At 42.8% G+C, this 21,245-nt stretch overlaps 1 protein-coding gene across 1 annotated transcript in view; it reads right to left on the reverse strand.

Annotated features, from left to right (window-relative positions):
- Positions 1-21,245, reverse strand: part of clstn2a (calsyntenin 2a) — a 277,397-nt gene extending 256,152 nt beyond the window's left edge. Inside the window, exon 1 of the mRNA XM_056241145.1 lies at positions 20,993-21,245. Within this exon, the coding sequence (XP_056097120.1) occupies positions 20,993-21,065 (73 nt within the window). The 5' untranslated portion in view covers positions 21,066-21,245. The remainder of the gene's footprint in view (positions 1-20,992) is intronic.

Consider the following 21,245-nt stretch of genomic DNA (forward strand, 5'->3'; position numbering starts at 1 on the left):
AAAAAGGCCTTGAAGGAAGTTATGAAATATCCAGTGACTATTATTCAAACATTACACTCCAAATCAAAGCAGTATATTCTTGTGCATGACATAATTGTGTCCGCGCAGGCTCGGCGAGGTACATCGCTCACCGTTTTATGCACCTGTGAGTGATGAGCTCCGCCAACACATCGTCAGACACCATCCTATCAATGCAGCATATGAGAATTTATAACTTAATAAGTGTAAAGAATAAGGAGGCTGTTTTCATACACGCATTTCTTTCCATGCTTAAGTGAGGAACGCAGGGGCAAATTGGTCCGGATCTTTACGAACACTGCGGCCGCTAAGCTCGTAAACAACAATGTGCAAAACAATTCTATTGCATTATGCCATGTTATGCTGTAGAATGAGGTTATTTCATACCTTAGTACTTTGTAAACACAGTTGTAAAACAGTTTAACCTGCTAATTTTACACCAAGCCGGTACATATCATACATCATTCATTCTTGATTGGTTGGTTGCAATACAAGTCACTACAGCTGCACAATTCTGGAGAAATTGAGAATCATGATTCTGAATAGACAACTTAACAACTAAACAAATAACATGCAATTTACTATGAATCTGATGCAATGTTAATGCTGTCTATTTAAAAAAATATCTAATAAACGTGGATAATTTTTTAGCAGTTTGAATAGTGAATAGCAAATGAATGGACGATTCAATGACTCACTTATAGGCCCTGTCCCAAATGGAGACCTAAGCTCTCGAAGGTTTCCTCCGAGTACACACTTTCGTGACGTAATGCCGCTTTGACTGTAAAAGTTCAGTGCGAACTCAGTAAAAGTGTGCATCGATGGCGCATATAGGCCGCGAAGGGGGCCTTCACAAGCACCCTTCTGAATCCTAAAATGATAAATGGGACACACTAGATGAATGGGGAGGCCATTGTTAAGTCCACATGAAGTGTGCCCTTTACTGGATGAAGCAAAGTTTTTTAACAAATCTCTTGAATGAATGATTTAATGACAAATAAATTTTGCATAATGATGTAATCGACAATCTTTTTTTTAAGCATCTAGTTACTTTCAAAGGCTGATTTATTTATTTTGATCGCTATCAGTGTTTATATCTGAACTATAAACTGTTATCCCAGAACTTATGTGATAATTTGAATGTTTATAATACAGAAACAACGATACTGTGCAGTTGAAAAGACAGTTTGTGAAGCCTTTTCAAACCAATAGCCTACACAGCAACTGCTCTCTCTGGGCCAGCGCCAACGCAGAAAGGAATGTCCGCTGTGATCGTACTTGTCAAAGGTTTAATAGACATACCCGAAACGTTGCCATTTAGGATGTTTGAAACGAGATCGTGATCTTTTAACGATTAATCTACAAGTTACCAGGTTACCAGATTTTGAATATCAGACCTGTTCTGTCTGTATTCAACCTACATGACCTGCTAGCAGGCAGTGACATGAATAAATCGGAGATCTTTGAAGACTTTAAGACATGCAAGAAATTTGTTAGAAGAGTAATTGTCAGGGTTTATTATTGACAATGTGAGCATCTAATATTGAGAAACAAACAATGAAGCAGGCCAGTGAACGCCTGAGGTTGTGGAGGAATTGGCAGCGGTGGCATTTCAAAGAATATGAATCATCCTCCTCAGGCTGGGTGATAACAAAAAATGAATGCGCTTCTGAAAGGCGTCTGAGCGTTGGTTGAACAGAAACATCGCATTGGGTTACTCCGCCTGAGTTTCTGATTCACTCCATTATTAAAGCCTGTACTATTGTTTATTGACTCCTAGATCTGAAACTTTTATTGAATCCAATTTTGCTGGTATTTTTTCATAAAATAGAGGCTTGTTTATAGTTTATTGTAACTGTCTTGCCACAAAAGCAGCAAAGTAATTGAAAAGTCGGGTGCACTCAAGTGACAGCAGCCTGTGATTCCCACAGCTTTTGGATCAATTTCCATGACTTTTACAGTCATTCCTGATTACTGTAAACCTGTAAAAAAAATGAATGGAAATTCATTTTCAGAAAGATTATTTTTTTAAACCATGTCATGTTTACAACTGCAATCCAAAAAAATACATAAAAAAAATATGATATAATTAAACATTTATTTAATAAATCCAGTGATGGCTTTTTAAATAAATCCTTGTATAATTTAATATTTTATATATTTAATGTATTTTTATATATTCATAATATACACTAGCTCAACTATTTTGGGTCTCTCATGTAATGCTTTTGAAGTCTTATGCACACCAAGCCAAATTATTTGACAAAAAAAACAATAAAAACAATAAAATGTTACAATTGGCAGGGATCCAGTACTTGTAAAATATGGGGAAGCATGGCTCTCACCATTCTCTCTCTCGCTCTCTTTCTCTCCTTCTCCTGCCCAGTCTCCGCTTGTATGCCACCGGAGTGCTGCTGGCTCCGACTGGCATCGGCTCAAGGTCATTGAGCGCATCTGAAAGACTGGGCTGCAGACAGGACTCGGCTTGGGCTAAAGCTGGCATGCTAAATGACTAGAGATTCAAAGCTATGTGCCATGAGCCGTGCATCTCGCTTACCGGCAGACGGGCTCATCTGAGGCCACTGCTGCGAGCTATCAGTCTTGAGATTCCCCATGAAGAGGATGGATATTGATATTTCAAATTCTCTTCCGTGTTGTCAGTGGCCTTGCATTAAGAGTTATCTCTAACAACAGTGAGGCACAGCACAAAAGACGCAGGGTGCTAAGAGCCAGAACTAAGAGTGGAGAGATGACTTCAAAGTCTGAAATGTGGGGGAGAGAGAGAGAGAAGAATGAAAAAGGTACTAAAATGTACCTGGTACTACCATGAGTAAACTTAAAGGAGAACTCCGGCGCAAAATGAACCTTTGGTCTAATTACACATTGTTACCTAGTCAACCGTTATCTGAGATTTGTTTTCATGATTATCGAATGTAAATAGTTTTATCTCTACAAACAGTTTAGCCTATAAAGCTAGTATAACGCTAGTATATTGGGCATAGTGTAATGACAAATAAAAATCGCTTGTTAATACCACTAACAAGGCTCAAAATAGCCCCACACTAGCACGGTAGCATAATGAGGGTCCCTACCTTCAAGCGATTTTTATTTGTCATTGATCTATGCCCAATATACTAGCGTTATACTAGCTTTATAGGCTAAACTGTTTTTAGAGATAAAACTATTTACATTCGATAATCATGAAAACAAATCTCAGATAACGGTTGACTAGGTAACAATGTGTTATTAGACCAAAGGTTCATTTTGCGCCGGAGTTCTCCTTTAAATTGTTTCTCATTCATATTCATTAGATGAATTCAGTTGATGAATTTGTCAAATGATCACCATCAGTCCTATATAATAAAAATAGGGTATATGAATATGATAATCATTACATATCATGGTATATCTCAAAGTACCATGGTATTATCATCCAATACCATAAATCTACCTTGGTAGCACTATAGTACTTGTCTGTGTAGAAATAGAATTTAAGAAAAACAGAAGACAAAGAGAGAGAAGGGGGAGAGAGAATAAAATAGGATTGGGACATAGGATGTGGTCTGGCTGTCAGCACTTGTTTTGAGTTTTTCCTCAGATTTGTATTTGACTGGATCCTATGCCAAAGTAAGTCCTTATCCTCTATCCAGAAAAAAAGTCCTTAAGCACGGAGTGCCTGCTTTGAAAGTCTGCCCATGTAGCTACCTGACAGCAGGCTGAGAAAATGCCACGTGAATTGCTACAAAACTCGGAAACCTTGTGTTCTTTGACTCTTGACTGTTTACCAGAGTTGCTAAAATCTTGGTCAAAACACCTAAAACTCTCCAGAAACTTTGACATAATTTGTTACCTGCAATGACCATCTAAATTTCACATATAAAGAGGCTACATTGTGATTTTCTTCCATAAAGAATAACTGAGAACTCCATGAAGTATTTTGAAGTATAAACTTTAGGCCTCAGATGCCTTAGATGAAAAAAACGATGCTCCTCAGAAAATTTTCTCCGTCCAAAGGCCAAACAAAAATTTCCGAAATGATCACCGATTTACATTGGCCATATGCAGGACATCCAAAACAGGACAATCAGTCATTTAGGATCAATCGGTCAATTGCTTGCTGTGCTAATGTCTCTGTCATGATGATAAATCAGTATCATGTGATCAACAAGAAGCAATTACATTGCTAACATCATTTAGTACTAGAGAGCGTTTTACAGTCTCCATTTTTGGTGGTGGAAAACTTAAGGCATAAACACAAAATCAGAGCATTTCCAATCAAAAACAGTGTAAACGTGGCCTGAGATGTTGAAATCTAGAGAAAAACTCAAGAGAAAAGGCATGATTTGTTTTCAAAGCTAGAGACTTAAGCGAATGTCTCGGTTTGGTCTCCATTTTATCTCTTGCTGCCTAGAAGAAACCACTGTACTGCTTTGCCAGAGCCGCACTGCACAAGCACACACAGTCCTCAAACAAAACTCGCCTCAGCAGAGCAGCTGTCAGTGAAGCATGTCTCAAACTGCCGTTTATCCACTGTTCTGAAATCCAGAGTAGCGGTTTTTAAAAGTGATGTGAGCAGGGCAGCCAGACAAACAGCAAAAATAAACACACACAAATTGAGCTGACCCCACAGAATTCTCTTTTCCGCTGATAGGGGGTAAAAAATAATGCTAACAAAAACATAACAAACTAAATGTCAATGAGACATTGAGACTACTGGATTTTTTTCCCTGATTCCCTTCTGCCTCAGTTTTATCGGTTTGTATGTTGGTAGGGGAGGCTGGCAAAAATGAACCCGAATGCAAAAGATCTGATGCAATCAATTACTCATCGCATGTAAAACAACCGCAAACACAAATTATTAAAAATGAAGTTGCTCTTCCACGGGGGGGGGGGACACACTCTCTGTGTTGGAAAGATATACTGCCGTGGCGAGGCGAGGAAGAGAGGCATACGGTGGGAAAGGCAGGGGGTAAGACAGCGAGATATGGAAACAGGACGACTGAGGAGGAGGAAGTCAACTTCGAAACACCACGCCACCTCAACCACACGCTGGGTTGCAGTGGCAATGTGGTTACGCTTGAGCGCGGCCCACAGCAGGGAGCACTCACTGGAGAGCCCAGCAAGACATCAAAACAGACTGAAATATGCTGGAGAGGACGTCCAAACGCCACTGCCACAGAGAGATAACACGGACATATGCATACACTCCAACAGTCGCTCTCTTTCAGACAAAACAAACACACATCAGTCACTTCAGAGTCAGACATACTGAGAGATTTCTACTGCAAGTCGCAACTTATAAACCCAAAGGAAAATGGATTTTTTTACCCAGTTCTTTGTCATTTGCCGTTTCTGATGTTTCTGATTAAATTCCTCGGGAGAAATACAAATAGAAACAAATGATACTACATACTCTGTCAGTTGTTGAAAAAGCAAGAGTATGGAGCTTAAAGGATTAGTTCACTTTTAAAAAAACTTTTGCTGATAATTTACTCACCCCCATGTCATCCAAGATGTCCATGTCTTTCTTTCTTCAGTCGAAAAGAAATTAATGTTTTTGATGAAAACATTCCAGGATTTTTCTCCATATAATGCACTTTGCTGGGCACCAAACGGTTCAATGTCTAAATTACCGTTTCAGTGCAGCTTCAAATGGCTTTAAACGCACAAATGCTCGCCTTGCGAACTCTCCTGTTCGAACTCGTTCATCAAAATGAACAAGTCTTTTTTCGAGTCAATGACTCGCAAAAAGATTCGTTCATTTTGATGAACGAGTCAATGACTCGAAAAAAGATTCGTTCATTTTGATGAACGAGTTCGAACAGGAGAGTTCGCAAGGCGAGCATTTGTGCCTATAACACTTTAACTTTTTTATTTATTTTTGAAATGATAGATCGTTTCTCTAGATAAGACCCTTATTCATCGTCTGGTATCGTTTAAAGCCCTTTGAAGCTGAACTGAAATGGTCATTTAGACCTTGAACCGTTTGGCTACCATTGAAGTCCATTATATGGAGAAAAATCCTGGAATGTTTTCATCAAAAACATTAATTTCTTTTCGACTGAATGTCGGGGGTGAGTAAATTATCAGCAAAAGTTTTTTAAAAAGTGAACTAATCCTTTAAGGCCAGATTTACTAACAGCTCACACCACAGCAAACCCTCTTTTGGTGATTTACCAAAGGCACGCAGTTAAAAATTAGCGCTGAAAATGCGTGGACAGGGTTATTTTTGCGGCGAACCTTATTGCACATGCATTTGTAGGAGTTTCCCTTTCAGATGCAAAATGTATGGGATTTAAATTAATCATGCAAGGTGATTTGGTTTGCGCTCGTCAATTTACTGGTGTTCGCGTCATTTACCGCCCAAAATAAGCACGTCTTAAACCAGACACTAACTGGTAGATTGTACTGGCTGCGTCTGTTTTCTTTCATTTGTGTCGTCAGTAGATCACGCGCAGAACTTTCCACTCCCATCTGCGCTTTTTTGGAAATGCGCTCTCACGCTAATTTGCCCTGTTTAGTAAATCTGGCCCTAAATGTGGATATAGCATAAGTCAGATAATTTCGTTTTGGGTGAATTTGAGGAGAAATTATTAGATTCATATTAAAATATTGACTGCAGACTCTGGCATCTTGATAAATTTGAACACTTTTTCAGACATTAGATCGCCTTTAAAACTCTAGAGGAAACTTTAATTCTCAGGAAAAAAGCATATTATATTCTACCATATTATCTCACTGTCCATTTCTCACCCTATCTGTCAGCCAACCTCAAACAAACACGCAGACACGAGTAACAGAACCGCAACAAATCATGCCCTAAACGAATACACCAGAGAAGGACTGAGCCGAAAATAGGTCAGATAGTTCCTGCTCTCCGGAACCAGGTTGCATTAAGAAAAGGAGGGAAAGAGGGGGGAGAGAAGGACGGAGAGAGAAAGAGAGTGGGTAGAGCAAAGGAGAAAGAGAGTGAAAAAATAAGTAAGTGAGTGAGTAAAAGAGTGAGTGAGGCCCTCTTTACACCTGGTATTAAGATGCTTTTTGGTCAATCAGATCACAAGTAGAAGAGGGAGACTCATTTCTTTTTACACCTGGTATTTTAATCCATCTCTTTTGTTCACTTTCAACCACTTCTGTCTGGATTTCTTAAGGGGAGGGTCTATGGGCGGGTAAATGTATGGGTCTGCACCCGAAGACGACGGAAAAACATACGGAGAGCAATTTTCGTTTCTGCTCTGATAGCCAACGCGGTGAGTGTGTCAGTGTGTTAGAAATCAGGAATGGTGAGAGAACATTGTGCTTGGTATGTTTTTCATCTTCAAACTAAACTTGGGTCTCCAGCCAACAAAGTTTAAATCCTGTCTGGCTAGCACACTTCCCATTATTTCTAAGCATTTAGTCAGCAGGCGGAGAAGTTGGTCTTTCGTAGCTCTTCGAATGCATTCATCCACATGAGTGTTTACACAACAAAAGCAATCTGGTCGAAAGCGTTTTCGACTACCTCCGTTTTACACCCCGTTTACACCTGTATTTAGCGTCGTCCACCTGTGATCCGATCGACCAAAATGCATCTTAATACCAGGTGTAAAGTGAGAGAGGAGAGGAGAGGAGAGGAGAGGAGAGGAGAGGAGAGGAGAGGAGAGGAGAGGAGAGGAGAGGAGAGGAGAGGAGAGGAGAGGAGAGGAGAGGAGAGGAGAGGAGAGGAGAGGAGAGGAGAGGAGAGGAGAGGAGAGGAGAGGAGAGGAGAGGAGAGGCTGCCTCACTTGCATTCATCTGGGAGCCTCGAGCGCACTGGCACAGGTGTTCAGACAGGGACAATTCAGCTCCAAACATGAGTAATGAGCACTCAGGGGGAGTGTGTGCAGGTACACAACACACACAAGCGCTGATATGGTAACACACGTGTGTTGTTTTCATACTTCTGTTTTCTTGGTGCGGTGCTGCCGAGAGTCGCTGCAGATCCCTGCAGGTTCACCCTGAGTTAAAGCAGCCCGTGTATATTTACCAAAACAGCAAGACTGAGCTGGAATCAGATTACAAAACCAAAATCATTTTTAAAGAATTCATGAAAATGCTAGCAAATCACATCTTTTTGTGAGGTTGTCCTACACAGCTCTTTTTTAGTGTAAATGTCAACCAAAAAAAAAAAATGAATATGAGCCAGTCGACATGAAAACATTGTGGTCCCTCCCGTGGATGGCAGCAAGGAAATAAAGGGCACCTGCGATTGTTTGTGTGATCCGAAAGAGAAAGGCGAGGTGACAGATTGCTCCCAAATCCAATTAGGCCTGTGCTCCTTTTCCCCGCGAGTCTAGCGCGCCGCACTCTCGCTGAGAGGGTAGAGAGGAGGCGGAGGAAAAGGGGGTTTTGGAGAGATAATGACTCAGACTGGAGAAAGACAGGAGAGTTAGGGAGGCTCTGTGTCAGCACCGAAAACCTTCACGTCTAGCAGCCCTGAAAACCCTCTTCAACGCCTCCAAGAGGAGCAGCTGGCTTTAAGTTCGGTCAGCACAAAAGCTGGGATCACTCTGGCTTTTACACAGACAAAGTGAGAGCGAGAAGGAGCAAAGAGCGAGTCAGGCACCTATCAAAGCCCTTTAAAAGGCCATAGCTAAGGTAATGCATGTTTGGATCCAGAGGGTCCAGAGATTGTTTTTTTTGCAGACAATATAGATCACATTGTGCTTTGGTTCTCAACTAGATAACAAGGGTTAAATTAGTGATCAACCTATATGTTTTTTAATTGGCCAATTGTAATGGCAATATGAGATCACAATATTTAAAGATAGTAAATAACAAGTTGCAGTTAAATTTATATTTATTTTACCTAATATGTACTAAATTGTGAATAATTCATTTCAAAATGAATCAATGGGATTCGTATTTTCTCTCAGTGTGTATGTGCTCAGGTGCTGTCAAAATAAAAGCCCTGATTCTGACACTTATCGGCCAATGCCAATAATTAAAAATGCCAAATATTGGCCGATCGGCCTTGGTGATATATCAGTCAACCACTCAAATTCAAATCTGGGTTATGAATTTTCTCATCTCGTCTTCTCCCCATTATTTTCTCTCCACTATATTGTTAAGAAAAAAAACTATTATTTATTTGGTCTTATTTGTTTACAAGAGCATCTCACACTCCAAAGTTATTCGCTCATGGGTTGAGTCGTAAATAGAATAGTGTTGCCCATTAAAAAAAATGTAATGTCCCAACATTAAAATTGATGTCTACCTGTAATAAGTCCAAATAAATGGTCAGCGTATCGCTCTGACATGGTGTGAAAACCCCCTGTAAGGTCAGCAATAACTCTAGCCTGACATCTGTGAGGGGTCCTGAGGATTCATATAGCTCCTCTCCATATTTCACTAACAGATCATTGGCTTCAGTTGGGATGTCATTATGAGTGACTTATGACCCTTCAGCCAAGTCCTGGGCTTCACTTCAGTGCTTTATTTCTTTTTCTTTCTTTCTGTGTTCCATAAGGACACTGAGAACTTGAGTGGTCAGAAAAGAGAAGCTACTCTGAGATCAGTTCAAAATTTTGTATTTTACATTAATATGTTTCATTAAATATATATAGAGCATTTCCTATAACCCTTCAAAATAAATGATTATATATATATATATATATATATATATATATATATATATATTTATATATATTTATGCAGTGCATTTATATATATTTATGCAGTATATATATATATATATATATATATATATATACACTGCATAAATATATGTAAATATACAGTAAAAGGTAGACATAAATGGTCTGTAAGGTAATGCTTTTAAGAATTATAAGTAGCAGCTCCCTTCTTCTTTTGTGCATAGTTGAGGTACATGCAAAACATCTGTATAACTTGAGTATTTCCATGACCAATGGGATTCATGATTGGTTGCGATGCTGTCTTCGTACAATGGACATCAATGTTTTTCTTTTATTGTAATAATCATGTCTTTGGCTTGTTCTCTGTATTTTCCCCCTGAAATAGGAAAAATTGATTAAAAATATATATAAATAGCCTAGTAAAAGGTGGATGCTGCAAATACAACACCGGATTTGTCAGACTGATTCAATCATTAACACCTGAGCTTGAGTGTCTTTTGGAACAAATGTATTAAAAGACTCAGTTCATAAGAGTTATTAGTTTGTAAATCGGCCTACACTGGTCACATAATGATCCTTTTAGCATGCAACCTGTGTGAGACGTGCTTCCCTACCGTTATTTTGCAGAAAACTGTATTTATGCTGTCATACATTCAAAACTTCATTTTTTCTGTCTGGCGCTGGTGATTCAGCAGCGTATAAAGCAGTGCAGGAAAGACTGTGTAGCAGCCTATATATTTTTATCGCAATGACAAAGGAATCGTTCATTGTAGCCATTTCTCCCTTGCCTATGTGCATCAAACTGTCACAGTGTCTGGTTATGTTCCTGGTGTCCACTAGAGGTCCTCGTTCTCACGGTGTCATTCACATTATGAACTACATTCCCCACGATCCTGTCTCATCATTGCACTCAGCTGTTCCTTATCACTGATCATTGCACTCAGCCTATTCCCCATCATCATGATTGTCTTGTTCTGTGTATATATACCCTGCTTGTTTAGTGTTTGTTACGGAGTCCTTGTATTATGTTACACCACTTCCGAGTTCTGTGTTCTTGCCTGTTTCTTGTGTTTTGGATTGCTTATATGGATTTTGACCCTTGCCTGGACTGTTGTGAGTACGGATTACCCCATTAAAATACTGCGATTGGATCTAACCCCTGTTTCCCGTGTGTGTGTCGTGACAGAAGGACTCCGTCACAACTAGATCCAGCAGTATGTTTTGCAACATCTCTTCCCCAGCCACCGAGCGGGAGAGAAGGGAGTTGTTTAAGGGGACCCGGTTGGTAAAGTTCCGCGGGACCCGTGGAGGTCGTCATAGAGGAGGAGATAGAGAGATGTTTCACCTCCCGTCTGCCCAGCGAGAGACCGTTCACGTCCCGTCTGCCCAGCGAGAGACCGTTCACGTCCCGTCTGCCCAGCGAGAGACTGTTCACGTCCCGTCTGCCCAGCGAGAGACTGTTCACGTCACGTCTGCCCAGCGAGAGACTGTTCACGCCCCGTCTGCCCAGCGAGAGACTGTTCACGCCCCGTCTGCCCAGCGAGAGACTGTTCACGTCCCGTCTGCCCAGCGAGAGACTGTTCACGTCACGTCTGCCCAGCCAGAGACTGTTCACGTCACGTCTGCCCAGCGAGAGACTGTTCACGTCCCGTCTGCCCAGCGAGAGACTGTTCACGTCACGTCTGCCCAGCGAGAGACTGTTCACGCCCCGTCTGCCCAGCGAGAGACTGTTCACGCCCCGTCTGCCCAGCGAGAGACTGTTCACGTCCCGTCTGCCCAGCGAGAGACTGTTCACGTCACGTCTGCCCAGCCAGAGACTGTTCACGTCACGTCTGCCCAGCGAGAGACTGTTCACGTCCCGTCTGCCCAGCGAGAGACTGTTCACGTCCCGTCTGCCCAGCGAGAGACTGTTCACGTCCCGTCTGCCCAGCGAGAGACTGTTCACGTCACGTCTGCCCAGCCAGAGACTGTTCACGTCACGTCTGCCCAGCCAGAGACTGTTCACGTCACGTCTGCCCAGCCAGGGATTGATCAGGATATGCCCATTTGTGTGGCCGCCAAGGCTATGATGGATTACCTAGAGCGTCTGGCTCGGATCCTGGACATGCCAGGGTCTGCCGTTCCAGGATCGGAGCCTGTTCTTGAGCCGGTGCCCGTTCCTGAGCCGGAGGCAGAGCCGGTGCCCGTTCCTGAGCCGGAGGCAGAGCCAGTGACTGTTCCGGAGCCGGAGTTCATGTCGGTTCCGGACCCAGTTTTTGTGTCTGTGTTTGTGTCTGTGTTTGTGACTGTTTTTGTTCTAGTGTCTGTTCCCGAGCCGGTGTCTGTTCCCGAGCCGGTGTCTGTTCCCGAGCCGGTGTCTGTTCCCGAGCCGGTGTCTGTTCCCGAGCCGGTGTCTGTTCCCGAGCCGGTGTCTGTTCCCGAGCCCGTGTCTGCTGCTGCTCCCGAGCCGGTGCCTGCTGCTGCTCCCGAGCCGGTGCCTGCTGCTGCTCCCGAGCCGGTGCCTGCTGCTGCTCCCGAGCCGGTGCCTGCTGCTGCTCCCGAGCCGGTGCCTGCTGCAGTTCTTGAGCCGGTGCCTGCTGCAGTTCTTGAGCCGGTGCCTGCTGCAGTTCTTGAGCCGGTGCCTGCTGCAGTTCTTGAGCCGGTGCCTGCTGCAGTTCTTGAGCCGGTGCCTGCTGCAGTTCTTGAGCCGGTGCCTGCTGCAGTTCCTGAGCCGGTGTCCCCGCCACGGCCGCCCGAAGGGTCTTCGCCGCCCTGGCCGCCCGAGGGGTCTTCGCCGGCCTGGCCGCCCGAAGGGTCTTCGCCGCCCTGGCCGCCCGAGGGGTCTTCACCGCCCTGGCCGCCCGAAGGGTCTTCACCGCCCTGGCCGCCCGAGGGGTCTTCACCGCCCTGGCCGCCCGAGGGGTCTTCACCGCCCTGGCCGCCCGAGGGGTCTTCACCGCCCTGGCCGCCCGAAGGGTCTTCACCGCCCTGGCCGCCCGAGGGATCGTCTCCGCCCGAGGGGTCTTCACCGCCCTGGCCGCCCGAGGGGTCTTCACCGACCTGGCCGCCCGAGGGGTCTTCACCGACCTGGCCGCCCGAGGGATCGTCTCCGCCCTGGCCGCCCGAGGGATCGTCTCCGCCCTGGCCGCCCGAGGGATCGTCTCCGCCCTGGCCGCCCGAGGGATCGTCTCCGCCCTGGCCGCCCGAGGGATCGTCTCCGCCCTGGCCGCCTGATAGACTGTCTGTCTTGCCTTGGCCGCCGGTTGAGCCATCACCTCCTGTTCTGGTTCCCCTTCATGGACCTGGCCCCCCATCCCTCCCCCTGATCCTCTACCGCTTCACCTCCCACCTGGACTCTTGTTTGTTTGTATGGTCTTGGAGCGTCTGGTAGCCGCTCCGTAGAGGGGAGGTTATGTCACAGTGTCTGGTTATGTTCCTGGTGTCCACTAGAGGTCCTCGTTCTCACGGTGTCATTCACATTATGAACTACATTCCCCACGATCCTGTCTCATCATTGCACTCAGCTGTTCCTTATCACTGATCATTGCACTCAGCCTATTCCCCATCATCATGATTGTCTTGTTCTGTGTATATATACCCTGCTTGTTTAGTGTTTGTTACGGAGTCCTTGTATTATGTTACACCACTTCCGAGTTCTGTGTTCTTGCCTGTTTCTTGTGTTTTGGATTGCTTATATGGATTTTGACCCTTGCCTGGACTGTTGTGAGTACGGATTACCCCATTAAAATACTGCGATTGGATCTAACCCCTGTTTCCCGTGTGTGTGTCGTGACACAAACAGCACAAGTCATTTATCACTCACAGCATCATATAGCCAGCCTCTATGTGTCTTGTCATCGGTGAAATGCCACGTCTCACAAAAAAACGTCAGCCCACTTCGATTTTAATCCTCATAATGTAATTCTGGAGTTACAATAAGGTAAAACTGATTAGAAGGCATGCAACAAATTCTTAGCAGAAATGTAGAGACAGTCTCTGATTCACTCATATTGAGGAAAGCATTCACACATTGCTATTTAAATAAAAAGTTATCCAATTACTAAAAACATGATTCAACTAAAAATATACTATACTTATTTGAGATTTACTTCTCAAATAAGACTTTTACAAGTCAATTTTACTTGAATTTGACACTTGGTGCTTGTTTATTTTGAACCCTGGCTGAGAACTTTCTAAAAACCCTCTTATTACTCCTACAAAAACTGCCACACAGAAACACACAAGATCAAAACTCACACACAAAAAAGAACAAAGAGCATGATGGTGAGAGGGAACGAGTTTAGGTGACTGAAAGCACCATTTTCAGCTCAGGTGCTAAGAACCTTCCCCATTTTTTCCTTTTATCTTCTCCATCCCTATCTTCCTCTTTTTTCTTCAATCCAATGGGGGATACCATATTTTAACGGACATACTTAAAGAGAATCAAGTGTATCACTGCAGGGGAAAAGGAAAGATAATGCCTTTGACTCCAGGACGCACCGTGAAAATTAATAACTGTTTTCATGAGGACAAGCTTCCACTTCCTCCGTTCTCGCAGGGCGGCACCGCTTGCCACTGAAGTGGGACTGCTCGCGGACAGCCTCTGACTCCACAGGAAATCAAGCACTGAGGAGAGAGACATATCATATACAACCTACAAATACACACCAAAAAAATAAAACATTTGATCTCTGCTTGTGCGTTTGTTGCACGACATAGCATTTTCATTCCTGCAGCAGTGGCGAGAGGACCGTGGCATGCACTATTGATTTCAGCTTCAGTCAGCACAGTCATATGACAGGCGCCACATGTATGGAAACACTCATGGCTGTCTCTTTTTCATCTCTCTTTGTTCCAGTGCTCTCTCTCTCTCCGAGAGCCAACAACTCACTCACAACGATCCACTGAAACACAGAGAGACGTCGCACCTGCATTAATATTTTACGCTGATCTGTGCAGATTCTGGCTGTAATTAAAACTACCCAGCAAAGTGGGTAATTCACATTATCTCTGTTTGAGTCCCAACAGTCACCACGTGTGTGTTTGTGCAAGTGAGAAAAAAGATCAGGAGCCACACGCCCCGACGCTGCGCTTTTCCACCTGGGAGGAAGGAGTGGGCGGTACCGCAGCTGCTCCTATCTAAAACAAACACCTGCAGTTTGACAGCCCGGGTGTCTCCTGCACCCGCAGAACATTAACATCCTCCTAACTCATTTATGAGTTGAAGATAAAACTCCAAGCCTTCTCGAAGCATCCAAACAACACAAAGGGCAGCACCTGCGTCTTGCAATCCCTCAGCGTGTTACAAGAATATCCACCAACCGCTCATTTAAAAATAGGCTCTGTTGGTATCAGATCGGCACTGTGTTCGATCCTAGCCAGAAGAACGAAGTAGATCAAATGTCCGAGAGTAAGGTAAGGTTTAAGATACCTCATGGAAGGTAATCATGGAAACCTCTCGAAATTGTTGCAGGTTTAGCCATGGCAATTAAATAATACAACTGCAAGGCGTCCATATGAGGGCACATGTTCATATTATATAGGCATTGTATAATGGTTCAGACAAGGAATTACAGAAGGAACACGTTGCATACAAACTTCAAATTGAAAATGAAAAAGGGAATGGTTTAGAAGTTGCTTCTTCTATGAACTGCTTCATCTACCATCCCTATGGAAGACCAAATCTCCATGCTAGACCACTGACATCCAACTGAGAATGTCAAGGAGAAAAGTACTGGTTAGCATGCTAAAAGTTACATTTAATTTGGTATGGTGTTAAATGGTGTAATAATTTCTCTGTAACGGTAGCACAAATCAAAAATCTGTTCAGTTATTTTTGTGTTGCCTAGTCCAACAATCATCTGAGCCGATTTTCAGTGAGAATTGGACAAAAGTAGGAGTAGCAGTGAAAAAAAATATATAATAATAATAATAATAATGATAATTACAGCATGTTCCAAAATGGCAGCCAATAATCAGAAGGGGGAAAAAAATCACTTTGTTTCTAGACAAAAAGGTTTAAAATGTATAAACACTAGAATGTTTTTATTATTATTATTATTATTATTAAACTATTAAAATGGTGGTTGAGCTATTGGGTTTGTTCTGAAGACCCCAAAGTTGGTCAAGGGACCAACCCCAATTATCATTTTCCCCATGTACGGTTAATAGGACTGCCATTATAGACTACCACCTAGAAAAATAATAACAAAACTAATAGATCAGGGCTCTTCAACTCCAGTCCAGACTCTCCAAGGCTAATCTAAGCATAGTCTATGATCTAGACTTCGAAGTGGAGTCTTGGCAGTGCCCTGCACCCAGCTCAGAGTTCTATTGAAACCACTGATTTGCTCTCTCTTTCGGCCATCCTGTCACCATGCAAGGTCAGAGAGAGTATTTCCACAGATCAAGCCGGAAAGATGAGATGTATACCGTTTTTTTTTCCCAAGATGCAGAGGAAGCTGCCAGCAGCTTGAGGCATGATCCAATCATTGCAGGTCATCAGACAATACTTTTACTCCAGGTTGTACAAATGGCAAGCTGACTGAGATAAGGTTTAGAGTCCACTTTAATGAAACATGGAGTATAGCACTTCCCTACAACGGCAAAAGGTCAGAGCAGCATATACTGGGGAGATGTTGCCCTTAAAAAGGTGCTATGGTAAGGTGTACCTAAAGGAGGACAGGAATGAGTTATGTTTGCTGCTTCCATGCGGTTAGCTTCTTTGCAGCACAGCGCGTTCAATGCAGCACAAAACCCGAGGTCAGTGAGTGACAGCGCTGCAAGGCCTAGACAGTAAGTCTTGTTTAATAATAACATGGCATAGATGTTTCAGAGAACTCTCTGGGTTTTCAAAACTCTGGCTGAGAACGTTCGATAGAATGGAGGACAAGATCCAAACACTGACTACGCTACATTCAATCTCTCACACAGAGAGGCGGGTTCTGTCTCGCGGTCTACTGGAAGTAATCCATCTTGAAGCACGCCATTGTAAACACCGTGATTACATCCATTCATTCGCATTCACTTCTAAAGAAAGACATGCATCATAAAGGGAAACGGTCATGATCCACCGCTCTGTAACATACGGCCATGGAAACGCCTATACACGCTTGTACCCAATCACCATGAGCTCCCTGTTCACCCAATAGCAAGTTGTCAGCTCACCAGCACCCAGTGCAGGCAATTAGAAGGAAAGCTGGAGGACAACGTCCCAGAGTCCCTCTCTCTCTCTCTCTCTGGAGCTAGAGCAATTTAATTGAGACTGAATCTCAGGGACTAGCCCACTTCTCAGAGACGGTCAGCAAATACGAGCAGGGTCCCAGCGCTCCAACACCAGCACCAGGCAATCAGCCGCAGCGAGGAGAGAAAATACACTATTTGTGGGTGGGAGTGTGCTTGTGCAACTATGACTTTGCATGTATAAGTTAAAGGGCTAGTTCACAATACTGTAATCACCTGCTCTGCCGTTCCAAACCTGTTTGAATTTCTGTCTCCTGTGAATCACAAAAGATATTGAAGACTGTTTTTATCCTAAATATGGACAAAAACAGGAGACATTTTTCAGAAAATATTGTGTCCCACAGGAGAAAGACAATCGTACATGACATGAGGGTGAGCAAATGAAAAATTCTTAAATTGTTGGGTAAACTATCCCTTTATATCTAGGGTTCTTTCCTGCAGAGTTGAGCTCCAACTCTAATCAAACACACCTGAACAAACTAATCAGTAGCTGGGTTTCCATCCAAATGTGAAGCAAATCTTTTCAAAGTTTGCAAAAAAACAAATGTGAATTAGGTGTGTTACCATCAAGATGACATCATCGAATGACAGTGGTGGTAACCTATCAGCGGTAACAGATGATTAGTCACGTCACGTGTGTTTAATGTTCGCTACATCAGAATTTATTCGGCAAATGCGTTTCCATCTCCCTTTATTCGCATTAACTCCTTTTCAGTCAAGTCAAAAAGCTGAAAATACGAGACAGTTACAAGCTGGTGAGTTTGATCAAGGTTTGAGCAAAACTCTGCAGGAATTTGGACCTTAAGGACCAGAGTTGAGAACCCCTGCCTTATAGTGTGCACACTTGCTTTGATCTTCATGATTTGGAAATGCATCCGAGTGGAACAACAGTTCCGTGTGAGTGTGTGTGTGTGTGTGTGGAAGAACATCCAGTGTTATTCCTGTGCAGATTGGCCAGAGCTGACCCCTGGGACAGACTGGTGCCATCTGACCAGCTGGCGAGATAACGCCACTGACAGGGCCCATCTTCCCTCCAAATGCAGTTCTTTCCTGCCGTTCCCTCCCTTTCATTTTCCCTCATCTCTCCCTGCCGCTCATCACATCGACGCTAATGATGCATGCTGGGTAATTAAAGTTTAAATTAAGTTGAGCATTTGCATGGCATTCTGGCTTGAAGATTGGCATGCTCCTTGAGAAGCCACATCGTGACAAAAAAAAGAAAAAAGAAAGCTAGATCTCTCGAAACAAAAGATGAAGACAGATCTAACAGCTGTGGTCCACTTAGCGGAGTGTTTTCAATACCTCCCGAACAACGGCAGCGAGGCAAAAATAAAAGGAGAATGCCTTTGCTTTCCCACAAGCTTGATGTACTTAGGTCGCAGCACGAAATCCTAAGTTATGCATCTATTCCAGATCAGCAACCCAATTTATTTAGCTCTGGGAGAACGCTGTGCCTTCTCTGAAAAGGCCAGCATAAATCTCAGCCTGCTTTTACACAGTCCTACACTTATTTGTCACTGCTTTTCTGTTTTATCCCTTTCTTGTGTTCTCCAGTGTGTTGAAGCCAATCTCAGATTCTCTCTGTGAGACTCAGAGTTTTAGTAATACTCTCCAATTCTCCGACACAATAACACACAGCATTGCCAACATCAACACAAGCTGATTGTTAAATAAGGCGGTCAAGCTCTGCATGTTACGAAATCATCTGGTAGCACATGGCACTAACTACGCCAAGGTCATTGCTTTGGTTCTTAAACATGCATAATGACAAAATGTATACTCTGAATGCACAATCATAAAAGTAAAGACAATGCAAACAACCTTGTGTGCAGAATAAGATTTACAAAACATGACATTCAATTAATTCAACTGGACTGATTGAAATTCAATCATCTTTTTTGCACTCAGAGATAAGACAGGCTCCTAGTGAACTTAGTATTACAATAGCACTCTGATGTAATTTTGATGAAATCCTTTTTTGGAGAGGCAGAGTTTTGAAGGCAATCTGCAAGACATATCAGAAGGTTTGGAAGGTTTTCAACTGTCATATCATACCTATGAAAGTGTTGAGTCATAATGTGAATGGCTTGGATTTAATGATTGGTTTAGATTTGCGATTCTGCCTCATATTTCTATTATATTCCTTCTCTTCTAATGGCATGCTCACCTTGTGCAGTTTTCCATGCATAAAGGAGATTAATTTTCAACTCGTATTCATTGCATTCAAAATTTTATGGAGTGCTAGAATCCATAAAATTGATATGCAAATATTCAAGGTTCCGATTCCCTGATTTGCCAATCTGTTACACTGAAAGAGCCCAATCTCAAGCAAGGAGTTACTTCTAAGGAAAGTAAATCAGGGCATGCAGGTACAGTAGGCCTACTGACAGACATTCCACTTGTGCGCTGACGAATAATTGAGGTGTTCCATATTCATCACTGCCCCAGAGACACAATTAGATCTCTTATCTCAATGTTTGTGTTCCTACAAACACATTAGCACCTTTTTCCATGGGAGCGACCAAAAAAAAAGAAAAAATCCACTACACTCTTGAAGTCTTAAGTACTATGCAGCCATTGAACGCCTCATTGAACCTTATGGAGAAGATTAAGAAGAAATGCAACTACCACAAGCGCAGTAAATTAAATGGATCACACAGATAGATTATTTACTAGAAATGTGCTATAAAGGTCAATGAAATAGTGATGATAGGAAATAGCTATAAGGCTCATGCTGGGAAAATTTGCAGGCTCTATTATTGGTTAGTGCTTCAGCAAAGCATCACATTTATTATTATTATTCGTCAAGTGTATTATTCTTTCACCCAAAACCTAAACGCATAACTCATTGTGCTACTGTTTGTGCAACGAACATGAATGATAGCTTTTTGAGTAGAGGTGATCTATGACTTTTATCAAGGATTGGGTGAACGATGTATGCCTGGCTGGTGACATAACGGCCAGAAAAATTCCCTTAGACATAAATTGAAATGGGGTCAGAGGGGTTATGTCCATATCAAAATGTCATAGAAACTTAGGGGACTCAGAACTGAGGATCACCCCCATACAAACCAGTCAGTTTGCACTTTAGCAACCAAATAGCAATATTCCCTAACAAAATCTCTACTTGGGACACCTGCCATATCACAACACCAAAATATCATAACAACATGGGGATGTGTCATTGATTCATGTCATCTTACAGAGGCACATTAAGAAAATCTAGTTGTTAAATGTATTCTTACAGCAATGAAAACATCCAGATGTAGCCTATTTCATAATCACTACTTAAATGGATGCAATGCACACCACACCTCAACAGATGCTTGTTTTTTTTTTGTTAGGTGTCCTACAAGAAGGGTCATCGTGCATTTTAAACTCATGCTGATGGGAAAAGAAAAGAAAACAGGAAATAGAAGAAAAAAAAGTTATCAACTCTAAATGGAATAACATTTACTCGATAACGAAAGATTCATTTCCAACCTCAAACGACATCTCAGCCTTTCATTGTCAGTCCACATGATCCAATCTGACTGTAATTTATCACATATCATCTAAAGCACTTGTGCACTAACAAATAACTGAGCTGCTCCATATTCATCACTGCCCCAGAGACACAATTAGATCTCTTATCTCAATGTTTGTGCTCCCAAAACACATTAACAGTTTTTTTTTTTTTATGGGAGCAATCCAAAAGCTAATGTTTTATGCTCTTGACGTCTTAAGCACTATGCAGTCATTGACCAGAACAGATAAGATCTGTAGAAATGTGCCTTAAAGGTCAATGAAATATTGATGAAGGAAAATAGCTGTAACATCGATCATGAGAAAACGTAAATATATGAGTCACAGTCTGTATTGTGGTAAGAAATCTTCATATAGTAATGAAAACATGAGGATCTCGTGCCATAAATGAAGGTTCATCATTAAGAAACGGGGAGAAGAAAGACAAACTTGTACTACCTAAGGACATAATGCGTTGCCAACCTAATGTAAAACACTCTCGGTCTGTCATTCACGCTTTGAATTCTACAAACTGATAGTAATTGATCACATATGACCTAAGACACTGATCTGACAGACTGCTCCAGGCGTTTCTTTTTATGCGGTGACATTCCAAGTTGTCCGATCTGCCTTACCTTTCCCAGCCAGGATGCCGCACTGCCCGGAGAGCACCAGGGAAAGCATCGCTGTTATCACGCACATCTTCATGATGAGCCCAACACTTCGAACAGAATGCGATGACCTAATTCTTCCTCTGTTAATCTAAAAAAACACCACTCTCTCGCTTTATCTGTCCTTGAGCGACGGTGAACTGAAGTCTCGCTAGTGAACTCCCAGCAGCGCGAGACGCGGTCCGAGCGCACGAGGTAACGCGGTCTGTGTGTCTGC

The sequence above is a fragment of the Rhinichthys klamathensis genome, unplaced genomic scaffold (genome assembly GCF_029890125.1).
Source record: "Rhinichthys klamathensis goyatoka isolate OS25496 unplaced genomic scaffold, OSU_Roscu_1.1 h1tg000631l_1, whole genome shotgun sequence".
NCBI classification, from domain to species: Eukaryota; Metazoa; Chordata; class Actinopteri; order Cypriniformes; family Leuciscidae; genus Rhinichthys; species Rhinichthys klamathensis.